This window comes from Silurus aristotelis (genome assembly GCF_946808225.1).
Source record: "Silurus aristotelis genome assembly, chromosome: 10".
NCBI lineage: Eukaryota > Metazoa > Chordata > Actinopteri > Siluriformes > Siluridae > Silurus > Silurus aristotelis.
Window position 1 is genome coordinate 27,858,658 of NC_139583.1, and position 16,069 is coordinate 27,874,726.

The following is a 16,069-nucleotide window of genomic DNA, read 5'->3' on the forward strand; positions in this document are numbered from 1 at the left end:
TAGATCAATATCTCAGCTTGTTACTGCCATCCATGTTCATTTAATTGCAGCCGTAGGATCAGTGTGCAGAATCTTTGTAGCGAATCGTTTCTGTACAGGGTTTTAGGTTCGGTGCACATGTGTACCACATGCAATTCCTTTTCCTATGTTCGGAACATATTTAAAATCTGAGTTCCCTCAAAAACGTAAAAAGTGGCAGAAGGCAAATTTGTTTAGAAGCCGTCTATCACTTTGAGGAACTATAGTTAGCGCAGTGTCACTGTGGAGACTCACTCAGTACCAGAAAAACGATCTGTAGTGCGAGATTTTGTTTAGCACACGTGCGAAATCGTGGCACTTCAGTTTTTACAACAGTCTTGCGATATGGATTCTTTTGCCTTTCATGTCTAGCTTCAAGAATTTCTCTTAAAAGGTCAAAAATCCTGACAATTTTGCATATCAAAGGAATAAATGAATAAGGAATGGAAGGAATGAAGACATCAGGACACACATACACACACACACACACACACACACACACACACACACACACACACACACACACACACACACACACACACATCTGAGCTACCACCTCCCACCTCTGTGCATAGAATGTCTCTGGATGTGGTAAACCAAACCCGTTCCAGCATGACAAGGCCCCTGTGCACAATGCCAGCTCCATTAAGATACAAGAGTTGGAGTGGAAGATCTCCTGCTATAAGCCCTACTGAACACCTTTGGGATGAATTAAAACGCTCACTGAACGCAGGCCTTCTCACCTTTAATGCAGTAACTTCTACATTATAACAAAATGTAAATGCTACCTACTGCCAGACTCATGTTTTAGAGTGTGGTCTATTATAAGGGAGTGGGTGCCAATATTTATGAAGCTGTGCAGAGAAAATGACAAAAATAAATCCTGAACATGGAGTAAATATATATCTTAGAACATAAAGGCAACTTTCTCTCTCTCTCTCTCTCTCTCTCTCTCTCTCTCTCTCTCTCTCTCTCTCTCTCTCTCTCTCACACACACACACACACACACACACACACACACACACACACACACACACACACACACACACAGCCTGGTGTACAATTCTTCTGTGGCCACAGCTCGATATTTTCTTTCAAGCTGAAATGCAAAGAAACGGCCAACAGCAGTTTTCCGTCAGGGATGAAACTGAAAACGTAGAGATGGATCAAGTGAATGAAGGATGAATTAAGGGAAGAGAGGAGGAATAGAAAAAGAATGAGGAGTTTTGTTCGCTGTAATTGAATGTGTGATTGGATTAGCACTTAAACTGGAAGCAGCAGAGCCTTTAGGATGATCTGGGTTTAGAGGGTAAAGCTCTCAATCCCAGCGAGGAGGTTTATTTAAAGTAACAGATCACCTTAGAATACAGTGAATAGATCAATTATTTAGGGGCTTTATATGAGAACATTTTACATATGGTGTAAAGGGAACCTGAAAATTTTACTCAGTCAATAATTCCAATATGACTTAAGTAAAAGTCTTTGAGTATCTGATTTGAACAGTACGTAGATATTTGACTCGTATTAAACGTAGGTTTAAATATGCACTAGTCTTCAACAGCAAGACGCATGTTAGTGAAAAGCCAAAAACAGTTGATTTGTGCGGTTTTATTTCCTAAAATACAAATCGAATTGAAACAAAACAAAGACAAAGTAGTGAAGCAGTCTTTCAAAAAAAGGATCTTCAGTTCACAAATAAAATGACAGTATCACAATGTAGAAAAGCCAATAGCATTCGATAAAGTGAATCATTTTAGATAAAGTAAAAACAAATATTCAGGGCTGAATGATTGATTGCAAAATGTAATTGGTTACGATTGTCATCAAATCATAAATGTATTTCAGTAGGGAGTAAATGTCGTTTAAATCTTTCATACTCAGTAAAATTAGAAAGTAGGCAAAAATGACTTAAGTACAGTAAATGAGTAAATTTATTCAAATACTTTACAGCACTGCATAATGCAAATAAAATGCCTTCTTTTTTTTTGTGCAAATCAGTGGAATCTGTATCAATCAAGAACAACTTTACATCAATAGGGTTCGTTTAAAGCACCATTGTATGCATGTTCCTTTTGTTTCTATGCAACAAACTTGCTAAAAGGCAAAAACACAAGAATTGGATGAAGAAAATTCTGTGCTCAGTTTAATCCAAGTCTTTAAACAGAAGCACTTCTGTACGACCTTGAATTAGGAGAGAAGATGTTATCAGACTGCCTCTTCATGTAATCTTCCATCTATCAACCGGGTCGCCTTTCCTGAGTGGTGGGAGGGCATTAATAATTTAACGGATTATATTAGGCTTTATAACAGCTTGTAACTTTACTCTTGGCGTGTACATTCAGTAACATTATTTCTCCTGATCCCGTATTATGAAACATCTCTGTAGTTCGCATGGTAAAACCGAAGCTATCCGCTAAGCTTTCAAATTTAACACATAAGAGACCACAAATTAGCAAAACAATTTTTTTTAGTTTATTGGACCAATTTTGTATTTGACAAATGAGAAATGACAAATGCATAATCTTCATACAATGTCTAGTACTTATTATTATTATTATTATTATTATTATTATTATTATTATTATTATTATTATTATTATTATTATTATTATTATTATTATGTAAGAAGCACATAAGTCAACCAGGTTAAAACCAATGACATGTTTATAACTGTAATGAAGGACTAATGTGCACTTCTCCTTTTTTTCACAGGAGTCATGTAAAGTATAAAAACTAAACTGTTTGTTTGTTTAAAGTGTTTGAAAATCATTAGAAGGTCCACATTCTACAGCATTTCATATGTAGAAAATCTATGTTAGAGATGGTAAGATTCATCGATTCGCATCTGTTCATCGGCATAAAAGGTAACTGTGTGATTTACAGATTTTAAAACGTATGTATCAAATACAAGTTGGAATTTATATTGCGATGCATCATTTTTAACATACTTACATCGGTAAAAAACGATTTATTTATATATAATTATTAGTAGATGTGCTATACTTTTATTATTTCTCTAAAGGTGTTCAATAGGTGCTTTATAGCAGAAGATCTGCACAGGAGAAGTATCATGCTGGAACAAGTTTGGATCTCCTACTCCAAGTGAATGAAATATCTAACATCCAAAGACAGTTGTATGTCTTGAACTTTGGGGTATCAGTTTGTATAAGAACTGCATGTGGCTGGAAAATCCAGGTGTCCCAATAGTTTTGTCCGAATTTGAGTAAAGAAACAACTACATAGAAACAGAAGCTGTTTCTGTTAAAAGTGTAATTAGAGGGAATTATAGCGCTAATCCCAGGAGTCTTAGGAACCTGTTAATCTATCTAACAGCACCTGAAGTTCACCCTAAGGACAGGACGAGAGGTCTCTTCATTCCACTGTACACGTGATTCCAAATTCACATTTAAACCACAAGGTTTGTGACCTCGTTACAGATGCTGGAGCAAACACTCGAACCGTTTGTTAATACGGCAGCATGGATAAATCTTTACGCGTCTCATGAAGCCAGGCAGTGAGATGCTCCTGCTTTTTATGGGTCAAGCAGAAAGCTGAGTCTTCACAATATAGTTCACAATATTTAACTCTCACCCATTACATACACCACTCAGGCATAACATTATGACCACCTGACAAATATTGTGTTGGTCCCCCTTTTGCTGCCAAAACAATTCCGTCTCATCGAGCATTAACAGCATGAACTTCTTCAGCAGTTTGAGCTACAGGAGCTCGTCTGTTGGACCGGACCACACGGACCAAGTTAAGTTTATTAATTCACCACTGTTCCTTGCTTGGAGCACTTTTGATAGACACTGATGACTGCAGGAACAGCTCACAGGAGTGGCCGTTTTGGAGATGCTCTGACCCAGACGTCTAGACGTCTAGACGTCACAATTTGTCAAGCTCGCAAATCCTTACACGCGCCCATTTTTTCTGCTTCTAACATTAACCTTAAAGACAAAATGTTCACATGCTGCCTAATAAAAATATCCACCCACTAACAGGTGCCATGATGAGGAGATAATCAGTGTTACTTACTTCACCGCTCAGAATGTTATGATGTCATAATGTTATACCTGATCGGTGTATTTACAGTTAGCCTTCTTGGTTCTTCCTGGTGGTTTGTTTTAAAACGAGGTTAGTGAATACTGCAGCACTAAAAGGTAGAGATGAATCAGTAAACACCATCTCTCTCTATAGTCATCTTAATCCTTTTCAAACTTTCGGAAGGCCGTGCTGGCAGGGTGGCACAGCTGGCAAATGTGCTTTAGGAAGCAGGCTCAGGCAGAGGCCTGCAGGGACGTGCTGTTTTTCCCCTCATGAGGCGAGAGCAGGGACGGCATTCTGTTCTGCATGAACGCAGCAGGTTAATGTGGAGCTCTTTCCCCTGTGCAGAACCTTCAGGGCGTCCCAGCAGAGGCTGGCTCTTAGTCATCACGACTTTAATTGTTACCAGAGTACTGTGTCGTCTATGAAGGCATGGAGAGATTAAAATCACTGATTAGTCATACAGAGAGAGCTGAACTGATGCCATGTGATTGTTTTACAAGAAGATTTTGTGTATTGACTGATTTTTTTTCTTTTCTTCAAATGAGTCTTAAGGAATTTATTTACTAATGAGTTATCTTCTAATTACTAATACTTTTGTAGTAAAATAAAATATGAAATTTTTGTTTTTGCTTTTGCAGTGTTACATTTTAGTCTAACATAAGTGTAATATGTTATAATACGTGAACCATATACAATTAAAAATCTTATTTTTTTATACATTTTTATAGAATTATAGATAAATCACAAAAACTATTGAACAGTGATGATTTCTTTAGTCTTGTCTCAGGACTTAAACATAATCACAGTAAACATACACACAATAATAAATTCAAGATTAAAGATGATTTCTGATGGCTTAGGAATTTGTAATAAGTTTATATTAATAACAATAGGTAAGGAAAGGAAGAAATGTGTAAAAATAAGAGAGAGAGAGAGAGAGAGAGAGAGAGAGAGAGAGAGAGAGAGAGAGAGAGAGAGAGAGAGAGAGAGAGAGAGAGAGAGATTGGAAACCTAATAGATTGAGACATATGGATGGGAGAGTGTGTAACATTGTTAGAAAGATAGATGATGTAAGAGTGTGTGTTACAGGTCAGTCAGAGAGAGGGAGAGAGAGAAAGATGCTAATTGATAGAAAGATGAAGTAAGACAGAGAGAGAGAGAGAGAGAGAGAGAGAGAGAGAGAGAGAGAGAGAGAGAGAGAGAGAGTAGAGAGAGTAGATTGATAGAATGCTAGATGATGTAAAAGTGTGTCTTACAGGTAGAGTAACAGAGTGTAAAGAAGAGAACGGTGCTTCAGACCTTAAGTGTGTGTGTGTGTGTGTGTGTGTGTGTGTGTGTGTGTGTGTGTGTGTGTGTGTGTGTGTGTGTGTGTGTGTGTGTGTGTGTGAGGGTTCTGGCAGTTGGAGTTAGAATCCTGAACACTTCAAACCAAACGTTCCTTTAGTGTCCGTCTATGGGAGTTTTGGAGATATAGATTGTTTGCTGTGGGAAAACTGTGAATGTGATCCATTAGAAAAAGAAAATAAAACATCAGTCTGAAGAACCAGCTGGAACGAGGGCAGTGTTAAGTTTGGTGAAATGTAGCTTAAAAAGTTATTGTTATATATTTGCTTATATTTTTTTTTCAGTGTAAATCGACTGAATTAATAATAAATAGAATTTGAGGTTTCTGGGATTATTTTAGGATTCCTAATACATTGCTGCTTGGAAGCGTCTCAGTTCAACAAAGAACTTTTAAAGATTCTCCATAAGGAAAAAACACTTCATGCTTCCAATTTGAACCTCTTGTGTGTGTATATATTTAGTGCATAGTGTGTAAATAAATGTATATATTGATTATATATTATTTGTTACAGATATATTAGCATAAAACATGGAAATATGACATTGCATTGCACTTGATAAATATTTTTTTCTTAGAAAAAGCATCAGCAATTTGCAGCAATAAATAAAAATGCAAATAAACAATAAATAAGAACATTTCTACATGCCACAATTTATTGCATTTATTTATCATTTTTCCGCCATTGCCTTCATGCACACACTTCACAATGTTGATGATGGGAATAAACACACTCTTAAATTAGCACACACTCCAACAGTTGCTCGTGATACTTTGCTTGACATGCACATGAGCCAATCAGTATCGAGGTGTAACCAAGATCGTCCTGGACAACCAATCAGCTTGTAGTATTTCATAGACGTCGTTTTATTTATTTATTCTTCGTGAACGCGAGATTGACTGGTTGTGTCGGTGATGCGCGTCCACGTGAGCTTTCCAGCGGTATTTAATGGAGCGCATCTGGAAAGTGAACATCTCCCTGAAACAAAGCAGAAACACAGGAGATATATAATCCATGATTTGCACGATTTTTTTCAGGGGGAAAGGAGAACAAGGAGACCGCGCACCAGGGAGATGGTTTCATGCACATCCATCAGAAGGATTTTATTGGGATGTAGAAGGTTTTTTATGAGCATCTGAGGACACGTTGCGTCTTTTATTTCCTTTTTTATTAGGATTATGATCCAGGGATTGTTTTTGATCCAGGTTGAACCTGATCATGTTGGAATTGGAGGTGTCACTGTGGAGTAGTGTTGTGTATTATGGAACATTATAGTGGGGTATAGGGTGGGGTGGTGGTGTTGTGTAGGCCACTGAAACCGACTGTAATCTCCGAAGGACAAAAGTAAATCTGTTTACAGACCAAGCCTGTGCGCTGCCTGGTGAAGAACCAGAGGAGGAACATGGCTGGAGAGAAATCGGCCGTGACGCGAGCGCTGAGTGGATTTGCGTGGATGCGGTGCTGCCGTGGAAACTAGGCGCGTTTCCACTCCACTCCACTCATCCACGACTTTCCATCTATTCGTTTATTTTGTGTGTGTGTTTTTTCCACCATTATGGGCAAAGACGAATGTAAGACCATGCTGGACGCTTTGAACAAGGTGACCGCTTGCTACAGGCACTTGGTGTCCGCTTTAGGGAGCACCTCGGACTCGCAGAACCTGCGCGAGGAGCTGCGGAGGACGCGGCGAAAAGCGCAGGAGCTGGCGGCGGCCAACCGGAGTCGCCTGACCGCGCTGCTCAAAGACAAGAGCGTGAGTGGAGATGACCGCGCCGAGTACGAGCGCTTGTGGGTGCTCTTCACGAGCAGCGTGGAAGTCCTCGAGGTGGACATGAGGAGGTCGCTGGAGATCGGGCACGATTTTCCGATCAAGGTGCCCACGCGACACTTCATCCAGACCGGCATGACCGGGAGCACGAGCACGGTGGCGGCCCGCGCCATGAGCATGCAGAGCATGAAGTACGAAGCGGACCCGGGCATCGACACTGCCGATTTAAAAGACCTGGAGGCCGAGATCGCTCAGCTCGATCAGATGATGGAGGAGATGGAGATGAAGGTGCAGGTGGCGCCGTGGGCAGTGGAGGCCAAGCAGGAAGCTGGAGCTGAACTCAAATCCACAGTCAGCGTGGGAAACTCGTCCGTTGGTGTCATCTCCATCTGCGAAGAAGAACCCAAGGATGAAGGTGAAGCTGAAGCTGGAGTCATGAGGATCTTTGCAGGCATCATTTTCACTGTGGTTTTACTCATCGCCGGTATTCTGGGGTATCTGGTCGTCAATCTTTGAAAATGAATTGTGTGAACAGCAAAAAACACCAAAAATTGGAGGTTACCTGCAGGATTTATTGCAGCCCACATATTCACCTGTGTGTGTATATGTGTTTGTGTGTGTGTGTGTGTGTGTGTGTGTGTGTGTCTTGGACCTGAAATTATTTAGAAGTTAATCTGATAGCTTTTGTGGATGTAATGAATCCATGGGCCTCCTTCTAACTCAGTATTAATGCACTGTAAAAAAAACAAACAATAATAATTACATAATATTATACATATATATATATATATATATATATATATATATATATATATATATATATATATATATATATATATATATATATATATATATATATATATTGGCAGTACAGTACTGCACTATCTACATTGAACAACATCAAACCATATTCACTGCCATTCCACTGCAAAAAAAAATGCAATTTAACTGCAACCAAAAGTGCAAATAGTTGTACAAATGAACAAAATGCAGGCTTGAATATGTCCATATAGTTACATATATACACAGCAAACAAACGAATAATGCTATAGGCCATAAAAATGTGCAATCGCTATCAAATAGACATCATTTAAAAAAGTAAATAACATTATAATGGAACAAAATTGAATAAAAATAGTGTTAAATGCAAGCATTGGCATATATTTATTGTAATGCACTTTAATGTATTGTGTAGTATAAATTAACACACAATCCAGTACATTTGCTCGTTTGGCTGATGCTCTGAAGTGAAGGGATTTGAACATACAACCTTCTAATCTATAATTTAGAAACTTTAAGCACTAAAATCATCATGGATTTCTTTGATTCAGTCAATTTTGATTGTCAATTAATTCAGTAGTAGAAGTCGATTGTTATGAATGAATAGTTGTGGGTTGTGTGTTCAAATCCCTGAACTGACATACTGTCATGGTTGATTTCTTAACCCTTTTATGCTTTGCCAATCTTATGCAGTTACAAATATTTAATGTGGAAATAGCAAATCAAATTTAAAAACAACAATTATATAATATGTTTATACAAACAAAACTTGTAATAATTAATTTTAATTGCCAATATTGCATTTTTTTGATAATATAGGGTTATCATATGCAGGTAAAGTGGCTTATCTTCTATATAAAACAGTAAATTGGAGTAAAAACTTTACTAAGTAAACTTTGAAAAAATTATTTAATTATATTTACTGTAAACAACACACCTATGATTGTAAAGTTTATAAAAATGCATCTAAAGGCACATAGTCTAGAAAAGAAACTGAATTGAATGTTCATTAATGCATCCTCTGTTGAATCCTTCACTTATTGTGTAAGTCACCTGCGATTATTTCAACACATCCACCCAATAAGCACATGCACCAGGTTAGGTTTTGTTTTTTATAATTTGTAAAACATTACGAAACTTTACAGTGAATATGTTTTGCGGTTGTTACTGTAAATTTGACAGTACTGGCAACCCTAAGCCAGTTTTGTTTTTACAGTGTACATTACAGAGAGGGGCTTGTAATCAAATGACAATCGGAGACGATACTTTGTTTTTTTTTTCTTTTTGAAAAAACAACAAATCACGCCAGACGAAGTGTTTACAAAGTGAGTAGGCGGATTATCTGGGCTCTAGAGGATCGTTAGTAAGTTCTCATGTACAGAAACATTGAGAAAAGCATGTCTCCATCCTAGATTTATATGGTCTTTCAGTAACTCTCTCTGTAAAGAAGAAACCCAGATCAGATAACACATGAGCGAAAGCTCTGAAAGCTATATTTCTTGAGCTTATATGAATAAATACAAACATGTTTAATAACCTACAAAATACACTTAATTATGAAGAAAACTTCTCCAAATCATAGTTTTACTTCATTCTGTTTTGTGTTAAAAACTGGACCAGAATTGGATTGAATCACTAATATAAATCAATCGAATGAATTTTTCGCTTGCTAATGAAGAACTACATACAGTATTATTAGCACATCTGCACAGCAGCTTGAGTTTTTGACCTGGCGGTTATTAATGAATAACAAGTCTATTTTTTATGAACATTTTATATCTTTATGCTACTTTAAAACCTGAACGACATTCCCAGAACGAAAACTTTGAATTGAATTGTTATTTATATATTTAAATTATTATGTATTCATTTTCAGTACATTTCCTATATTCATTTATTTGATTTTGTATTCATTTGTATGTCATATTTATTTATTTATCGAACTAATTACCGAAAACCTTGTAAAATTTGCGGAGAAATGTTTGTTCATAAAATTATATGTAAACATGAGGTGTGGCTTCCTGAAACAAAAAAAATCATTTTTATGAAATATGAAGAATCTCTCTGTAAAGTCAGAAGATTGAAGATGTCATGGACCAAAAAGATCTTATATGAATATATGAAAAGAGCTTATATGAATAAATACAAACAATTTGAACATGTTTAATGACCTACAAAATACACTTAATTATGAAGAAAACTTTTTCAAAAGTTTTGTTTGGTGTTTGAAAATCTTGCGTCTAAAACTTCTGACAATGCAGTACTGATTTTTTTAAAGGGAGGTCATCACATGATCTTTAAAGGGGTACCTGGTTAGGGTTACCCTCTTACCATGCAATCAGTTTCGGATCAGTCCTGGCCTATAGACTGTAAATTTGACACCCCTGCTTAAAGCCTTAACCCCAAAAAACATCAAACCCTGTTCCACATCAACAGATTTCAAATTTGACAGCAAAATTTCCATGAGCATCAGATACACCATTAAAATCCAATGCAATGCTCTTAGCTCTGCGCACAGCACAGCACTCTAATTCACGACAACCGTCTGGACAGTTTTACTCTTCTAGTCTTTATTTGAACCAGTATTTTAGACTCATCACATCCTCACGTCGTATCAGTTTGTTAGTTGTTCCTCAGTGCTATTGAAGGCCCCTGTAGATCGTACCATAAGACTTTAGGCATTAATGCGCACACTGTAAAAGCATTGACTGTATAGTGAATCTGTACATAATCAATATTCATCTTGAAATAGTGTACATACAAAATATATTTATATCAATAAAAAAAACGTGAAGAAATTGTTTGTCTTTGTCCGACAGTGTATGTGCATGTAATGTATACGCTTGACAGATTTTTTTTTTTTCTAAGGATTATGGGCACCTGCCCTTTCCTGTTTTTGTCGTTTACATTATTTAATAATAAGCTGCTCATTAAGCAGAAGATGTTGATTGACAGCAGCTTATAGAGTAGTGCCGGCTTTAAGGCAAAATGCAAGGATTTATTGATGCTACGCAATCGGATGCTTGTAATACATACATTAAAAACTGCTGTAGGTTAACAAATCATGAAGAAGCTTCAAGATGTTAAATGTTACTACACACAAACACTGGTATACGATTTGTATTTAAAATAATTTAATGATTAATTCATTGGCGAAATTGTGAGAGGAAAAAAATTAATCGTTTTCCTGTAATGGACACTTTAAAGGTCACTGTACAAAGACCAAAAAAAATGAAAAAAAATGACAAGTAGGAAAAAAAAATGTAAAAAATGATACATGTATGGATTCATTTAGGAAGTTAATTTAGGATAAAGAAATGTTTATTACATTCATGTCTATATGTATATTTATCACAGTAATAATTTAATTGCTTGAAACATGAGACAAAATGATTGCAAGAGGAAATATGAAACATTCACATTCAAGCAGGAAATCAGTCACGTCTCCAATTTAGCCAAATTTACTTCTTTTATCATGTAGACAAACATTAAATATGTATTAAAGTAGAATATTGGTGACATGTTTGGCTAAATACCTAGCATTAACAGGCTAAACTCAATGTACATAGTTCTTTTGTTTTGTTTTAGTTATTTTGAATGCTTTATTTAATTGTTAATGACAAAAAAAACTTTAGCTATTAACATTAATGTGAATATTTAACATTAGCATACTAGCATGAGATGGGAGTTTTTTGCTAGCATTAGCAGTTCAGACTAATCTGAGGTACAGTCGTATTTCAAAAAAATTTTGTTCGATTTATTGAAATTGTCATTGACGTGGATTATATTTAAGTTAGTTAGTAAGCAGGTTAAAAACATTTATTGTCCACAGAGTAAAAATTTACCGTACACAATATACACAATTACACAATTAGCATATTACAACCACATCAAAAATAAATAAATAAAAATAAAACAAATCTGTATACAATTTTGAAAGCTAGCACACACACACACACACACACACACACACACACACACACACACACACACACACACACACACACACACACAGCCTTATATATGTACAGGGGTAAAAACAAAGAGCTTCATTGTTTACATATCTATTTCATTTTACACACTCATCTTTGCTTCTCTTCCTTTTTATTTTTATTTTTTGCTTAAGGTTTTAATATCTGATTTTCCTAGTGCACTGAGAGTGAGGGATTGAGTGATCACCATGGTTACATCATCAAGCACCTATCTTTCCTCCAAGCAGAGGCGAGTGCTGCTCGAGTGTCAGAGACTCATTAGTGCTTGTTGAGGAAAACTTGGACAGGGTGAGCAGAGCTTCCTGAGTAATGGGACACAAGTACTTCAGTGATGCACTGAAAATGCAGTACAATACAAGATTGGTAGCTGGAGCCTGATTAGAGTAACAGTAGTATTAATTGTAAAAGATCGTAAATACACATCGTTCCCCTGAACTCTTAAATTCTGTAAAGCTGCTTCAAGACAACGCCCATTGTGAATAGCGCTATAGAAACAAACGTGACTTGTCTTGACTTAATTTAAACTAGTTATAGAAGTAATATTAATAGTATTAATAATAGTAGAATTATCAGTATATTAGTGTTTCAGACTCACACACACACACACACACACACACACACACACACACACACACACACACACACACACACACCCACATACACACACACACACACACACACACACACACACACACACACACACACACACACACACTATATTTCCAAAAGTATTGGGTCACCTGACCTTTCCTGCTATATGTGGTTCTTTTCCAAACTGTTACCACAAAGCTAAAGGTACTCAATTGTACAGCTGTCTTTAGATGGCGCTATTATTAAATCTTGCATCCACTTGAACTTAGAAACCCAAACCAGCATGGCGATGCCCCTGTGCCCAAAGTGAGCTCCTTGGATGTCTGGTTTACATGCTTTGGCGAGGAAGAGCTTGATTGGCCTGCTATAGAGCTCTGATCTCATCCCTACTGAACACCTTTGGGATGAATGTGAATGGTTACTGCACCCCAGGTCTCCTCACCTACATCAGTACCTGCCTTTCGTAACACCCTTGTGGCTGATGAACACAAATTTCCATAAGCACACTCCAACATCCAGTGAAACATCTTCCCAGAAGAGAGGAGTGGAGGGAAATATATGAGCAAATTGGGACTAAATTTGGAATGCAATGCTCAGAAATCACATACCATGATTATGACCATGTGACCCAATACGTTTGGAAATATAGTGTGTGTGTGTGTGTGTGTGTGTGTGTGTGTGTGTGTGTGTGTGTGTGTGTGTGTGTGTGTGTGTGTGTGTGTATATTTAAGATTTAGGTGCTGTATCTGAGGAGGTCATTCTATGATAGATAACACTCCAGACTGTTTGCTCTCTAAATAATGCTTCTAGAGATGGACATATGCTCGAGTCATTGTCTGGCTGTGTGCTGTATGTAAATCATTTACAATGAGCTGCAGTTTATTTAGAATTGTATGGTGTTGAAGTATGGAATGGTACGCATATTGGTTCAGTATTCCTTTCACGTTATGGACTAATTCTTCAACTTTCCCTGCTCCAGAACAACCACAAACCATAAAAGTTTCCAACTTCATGTTTAACTAAGGGGGTGAGGCAGTCTGCTAATATCTTCTCTCCTGTTTTTGGTCTTATGCAAGTTATTCTGTTTCTTGAGTGTTTTTGCCGTTTACCCAGATCTCTGCATAGAAAGAAACTTTTGACAGGCACTCTAAATGTGGACACTTCTTCCTCTTCTGCTGTATTTTTTAAGAGTCCTATATTCTTTTATCTCAATAAGATCACAAGTGTTTTTCTTTCTGTACCTGATATTGTTAAATAAAGTCTATACTGACCCGAATAGCCACCCTAGAGATGCGATCATTTCTGCCCAAGGCTTAAAGTTTAGTTAATTAGCCTCCCTGCTGTGGTTTGTGACTCACGAGTTCATACTGACTGGAGTGAGGGCTTGTTAAGGGCAAAAAAAAAAATCAATGACATTTAAAGGCCAAGGCATGCCTCGAACAGATAACTAGCATTTACAGAGCCAGAATAAAGAAGAAATATATTTTTGGAATGGCTATGATATTTCTTGGTGCAATCCATTTTTTTTTACGGATGCATATTTTTTTATTTTTTTTTATTGTAAGTGAGTGAAATGAAATCAAATGGCTGCCTTAACTTACTTTATAAATCAGGAAATGCAAGAAATAAACATCAGGTGACAAAAGAATAAACCATTCAATCCAAAATCATCACTAGAGACATTTTTTAAATTTTTTTTTATTTCTTGAAATTCAACATATTATCAAAAGTTTATTGCAACCCAGCCATTAGGGGGGCACAAGCCAGTGTACTCTTAGTGCCGGTCCCAAGCCCGGGTAAATGGGGAGGGTTGCGTTAGGAAGGGCATCCAGCGTAAAACATGTGCCAAATCAAATATGCGGATCACAAATGAGAATTTCAGATCGGATCGGTCGAGGCCCGGGTTAACAACAACCGCCACAGGTATCGTTAGCCGACAGGGTACCGGTGGAAATTGGGCTACTGTTGGCCGAAGGAGGAGAAGGAGAGGAGGAAGACGTCTACAGAGACGGCAGGAACAGGAGCAGTGTAGGAGAGTAGAGGTTCGGGTTGGTACTTTAAATGTTGGTACTATGACGGGTAAAGGGAGAGAGATAGCTGATATGATGGAGAGGAGAAAGGTAGATGTGTTGTGTGTTCAGGAGACCAAGTGGAAATGGAGTACGACCAGGAACATTGGAGGTGGGTTTAAACTGTTTTATCATGGTGTGGATGGGAAGAGAAATGGTGTAGGGGTGATTCTGAAGGAAGCGTACAGTAAGAGTGTAGTGGAGGTGAAGAGAGTTTCTGATAGGGTGATGATCGTGAAGGTGGAAGTTGAAGGGATGATGATAAATGTCATCAGTGCCTATGCTCCACAAGTTGGCTGTGAGATGGAGGAGAAAGAAAGATTCTGGAGTGAATTAGATGAAGTGGTAGATGGTGTACCTAGGAAAGAACGATTGGTGATTGGGGCAGACTTTAATGGGCATGTAGGTGAAGGGAACAGAGGTGATGAGGAGGTGATGGGTAGGTATGGTTTTAAGGAGAGGAATGTGGAAGGGCAGATGGTGGTAGATTTTGCTAAAAGGATGGAAATGGCAGTGGTGAACACGTATTTTAAGGAGAAGGAGGATCATAGGGTGACGTATAAGAGTGGAGGAAGGTGCACACAGGTGGATTATCTTCTGTGTAAGATGCAACCTGAAGGAGATTGGAGACTGTAAGGTGTTGGCGGGGGACAGTGTAGCTAGACAGCATGGGATGGTGGTCTGTAGGATGGTTTTGGAGGCGAAGAAGAAGAGGAGGAAAGTAAGGTTTGAAAGAAGAATAAGATGGTGGAAACTGAAGGAGGAAGAGTGTAGTGTGAGGTTCAGGGAAGAGGTCAGACAGGGGCTCGGTGGTGGTGAAGAGGTGCCGGATGATTGGGCAACTACTGCAGGAGTGATGAGGGAGGCAGCTAGAAAAGTACTTGGTGTGACATCTGGAAATAGAAAGCAAGACAAGGAGACGTGGTGGTGGAATGAGGAAGTGCAGGAGAGCATTAGGGGAAAGAGGTTGGCAAAACAGAAGTGGGATCGACAGAGTGATGAGAAGAGTAGGCAGGAGTACAAGGAGATGCGGCAGCAGGTTAAAAGGGATGTGGCGAAAGCCAAGGAAAAGGCATATGAGGAACTGTATAAGAGGTTGGACACTAAGGAAGGAGAAAAGGATTTATACCGATTGGCCAAGCAGAGGGACCGAGCTGGGAAGGATGTACTGCAAGTTAGAGCAATAAAGGATGGAGAGGGAAATGTGTTGACTAGTGAGGAGAGTGTGTTGAGAAGATGGAGGGAGTATTTTGAGCAGCTGATGAATGAGGAAAATCAGAGAGAGAGAAGGTTGGAGGATGTGGAGTTGGTGAAGCAGGATGTAGATAGGATTAGTAAGGAGGAAGTGAGAGCAGCGATTAAGAGGATGAAGAATGGAAAGTCGGTTGGACCAGATGACATACCGGTAGAAGCGTGGAGATGTTTAGGAGAGATGGCAGTGGAGTTTTTAACCAGATT

At 38.0% G+C, this 16,069-nt stretch overlaps 1 protein-coding gene across 1 annotated transcript; it reads left to right on the forward strand.

Annotated features, from left to right (window-relative positions):
• The first annotated feature begins 6,306 nt into the window (after window positions 1–6,306).
• On the forward strand, window positions 6,307–7,828 carry LOC310731710 (regulator of G-protein signaling 9-binding protein). The gene has a single exon (XM_083551522.1). It carries the CDS (start codon window positions 6,967–6,969, stop codon window positions 7,693–7,695), a length of 729 nt encoding a protein of 242 aa, XP_083407648.1. The 5' UTR covers window positions 6,307–6,966; the 3' UTR covers window positions 7,696–7,828.
• The last annotated feature ends 8,241 nt before the right edge of the window (window positions 7,829–16,069 follow it).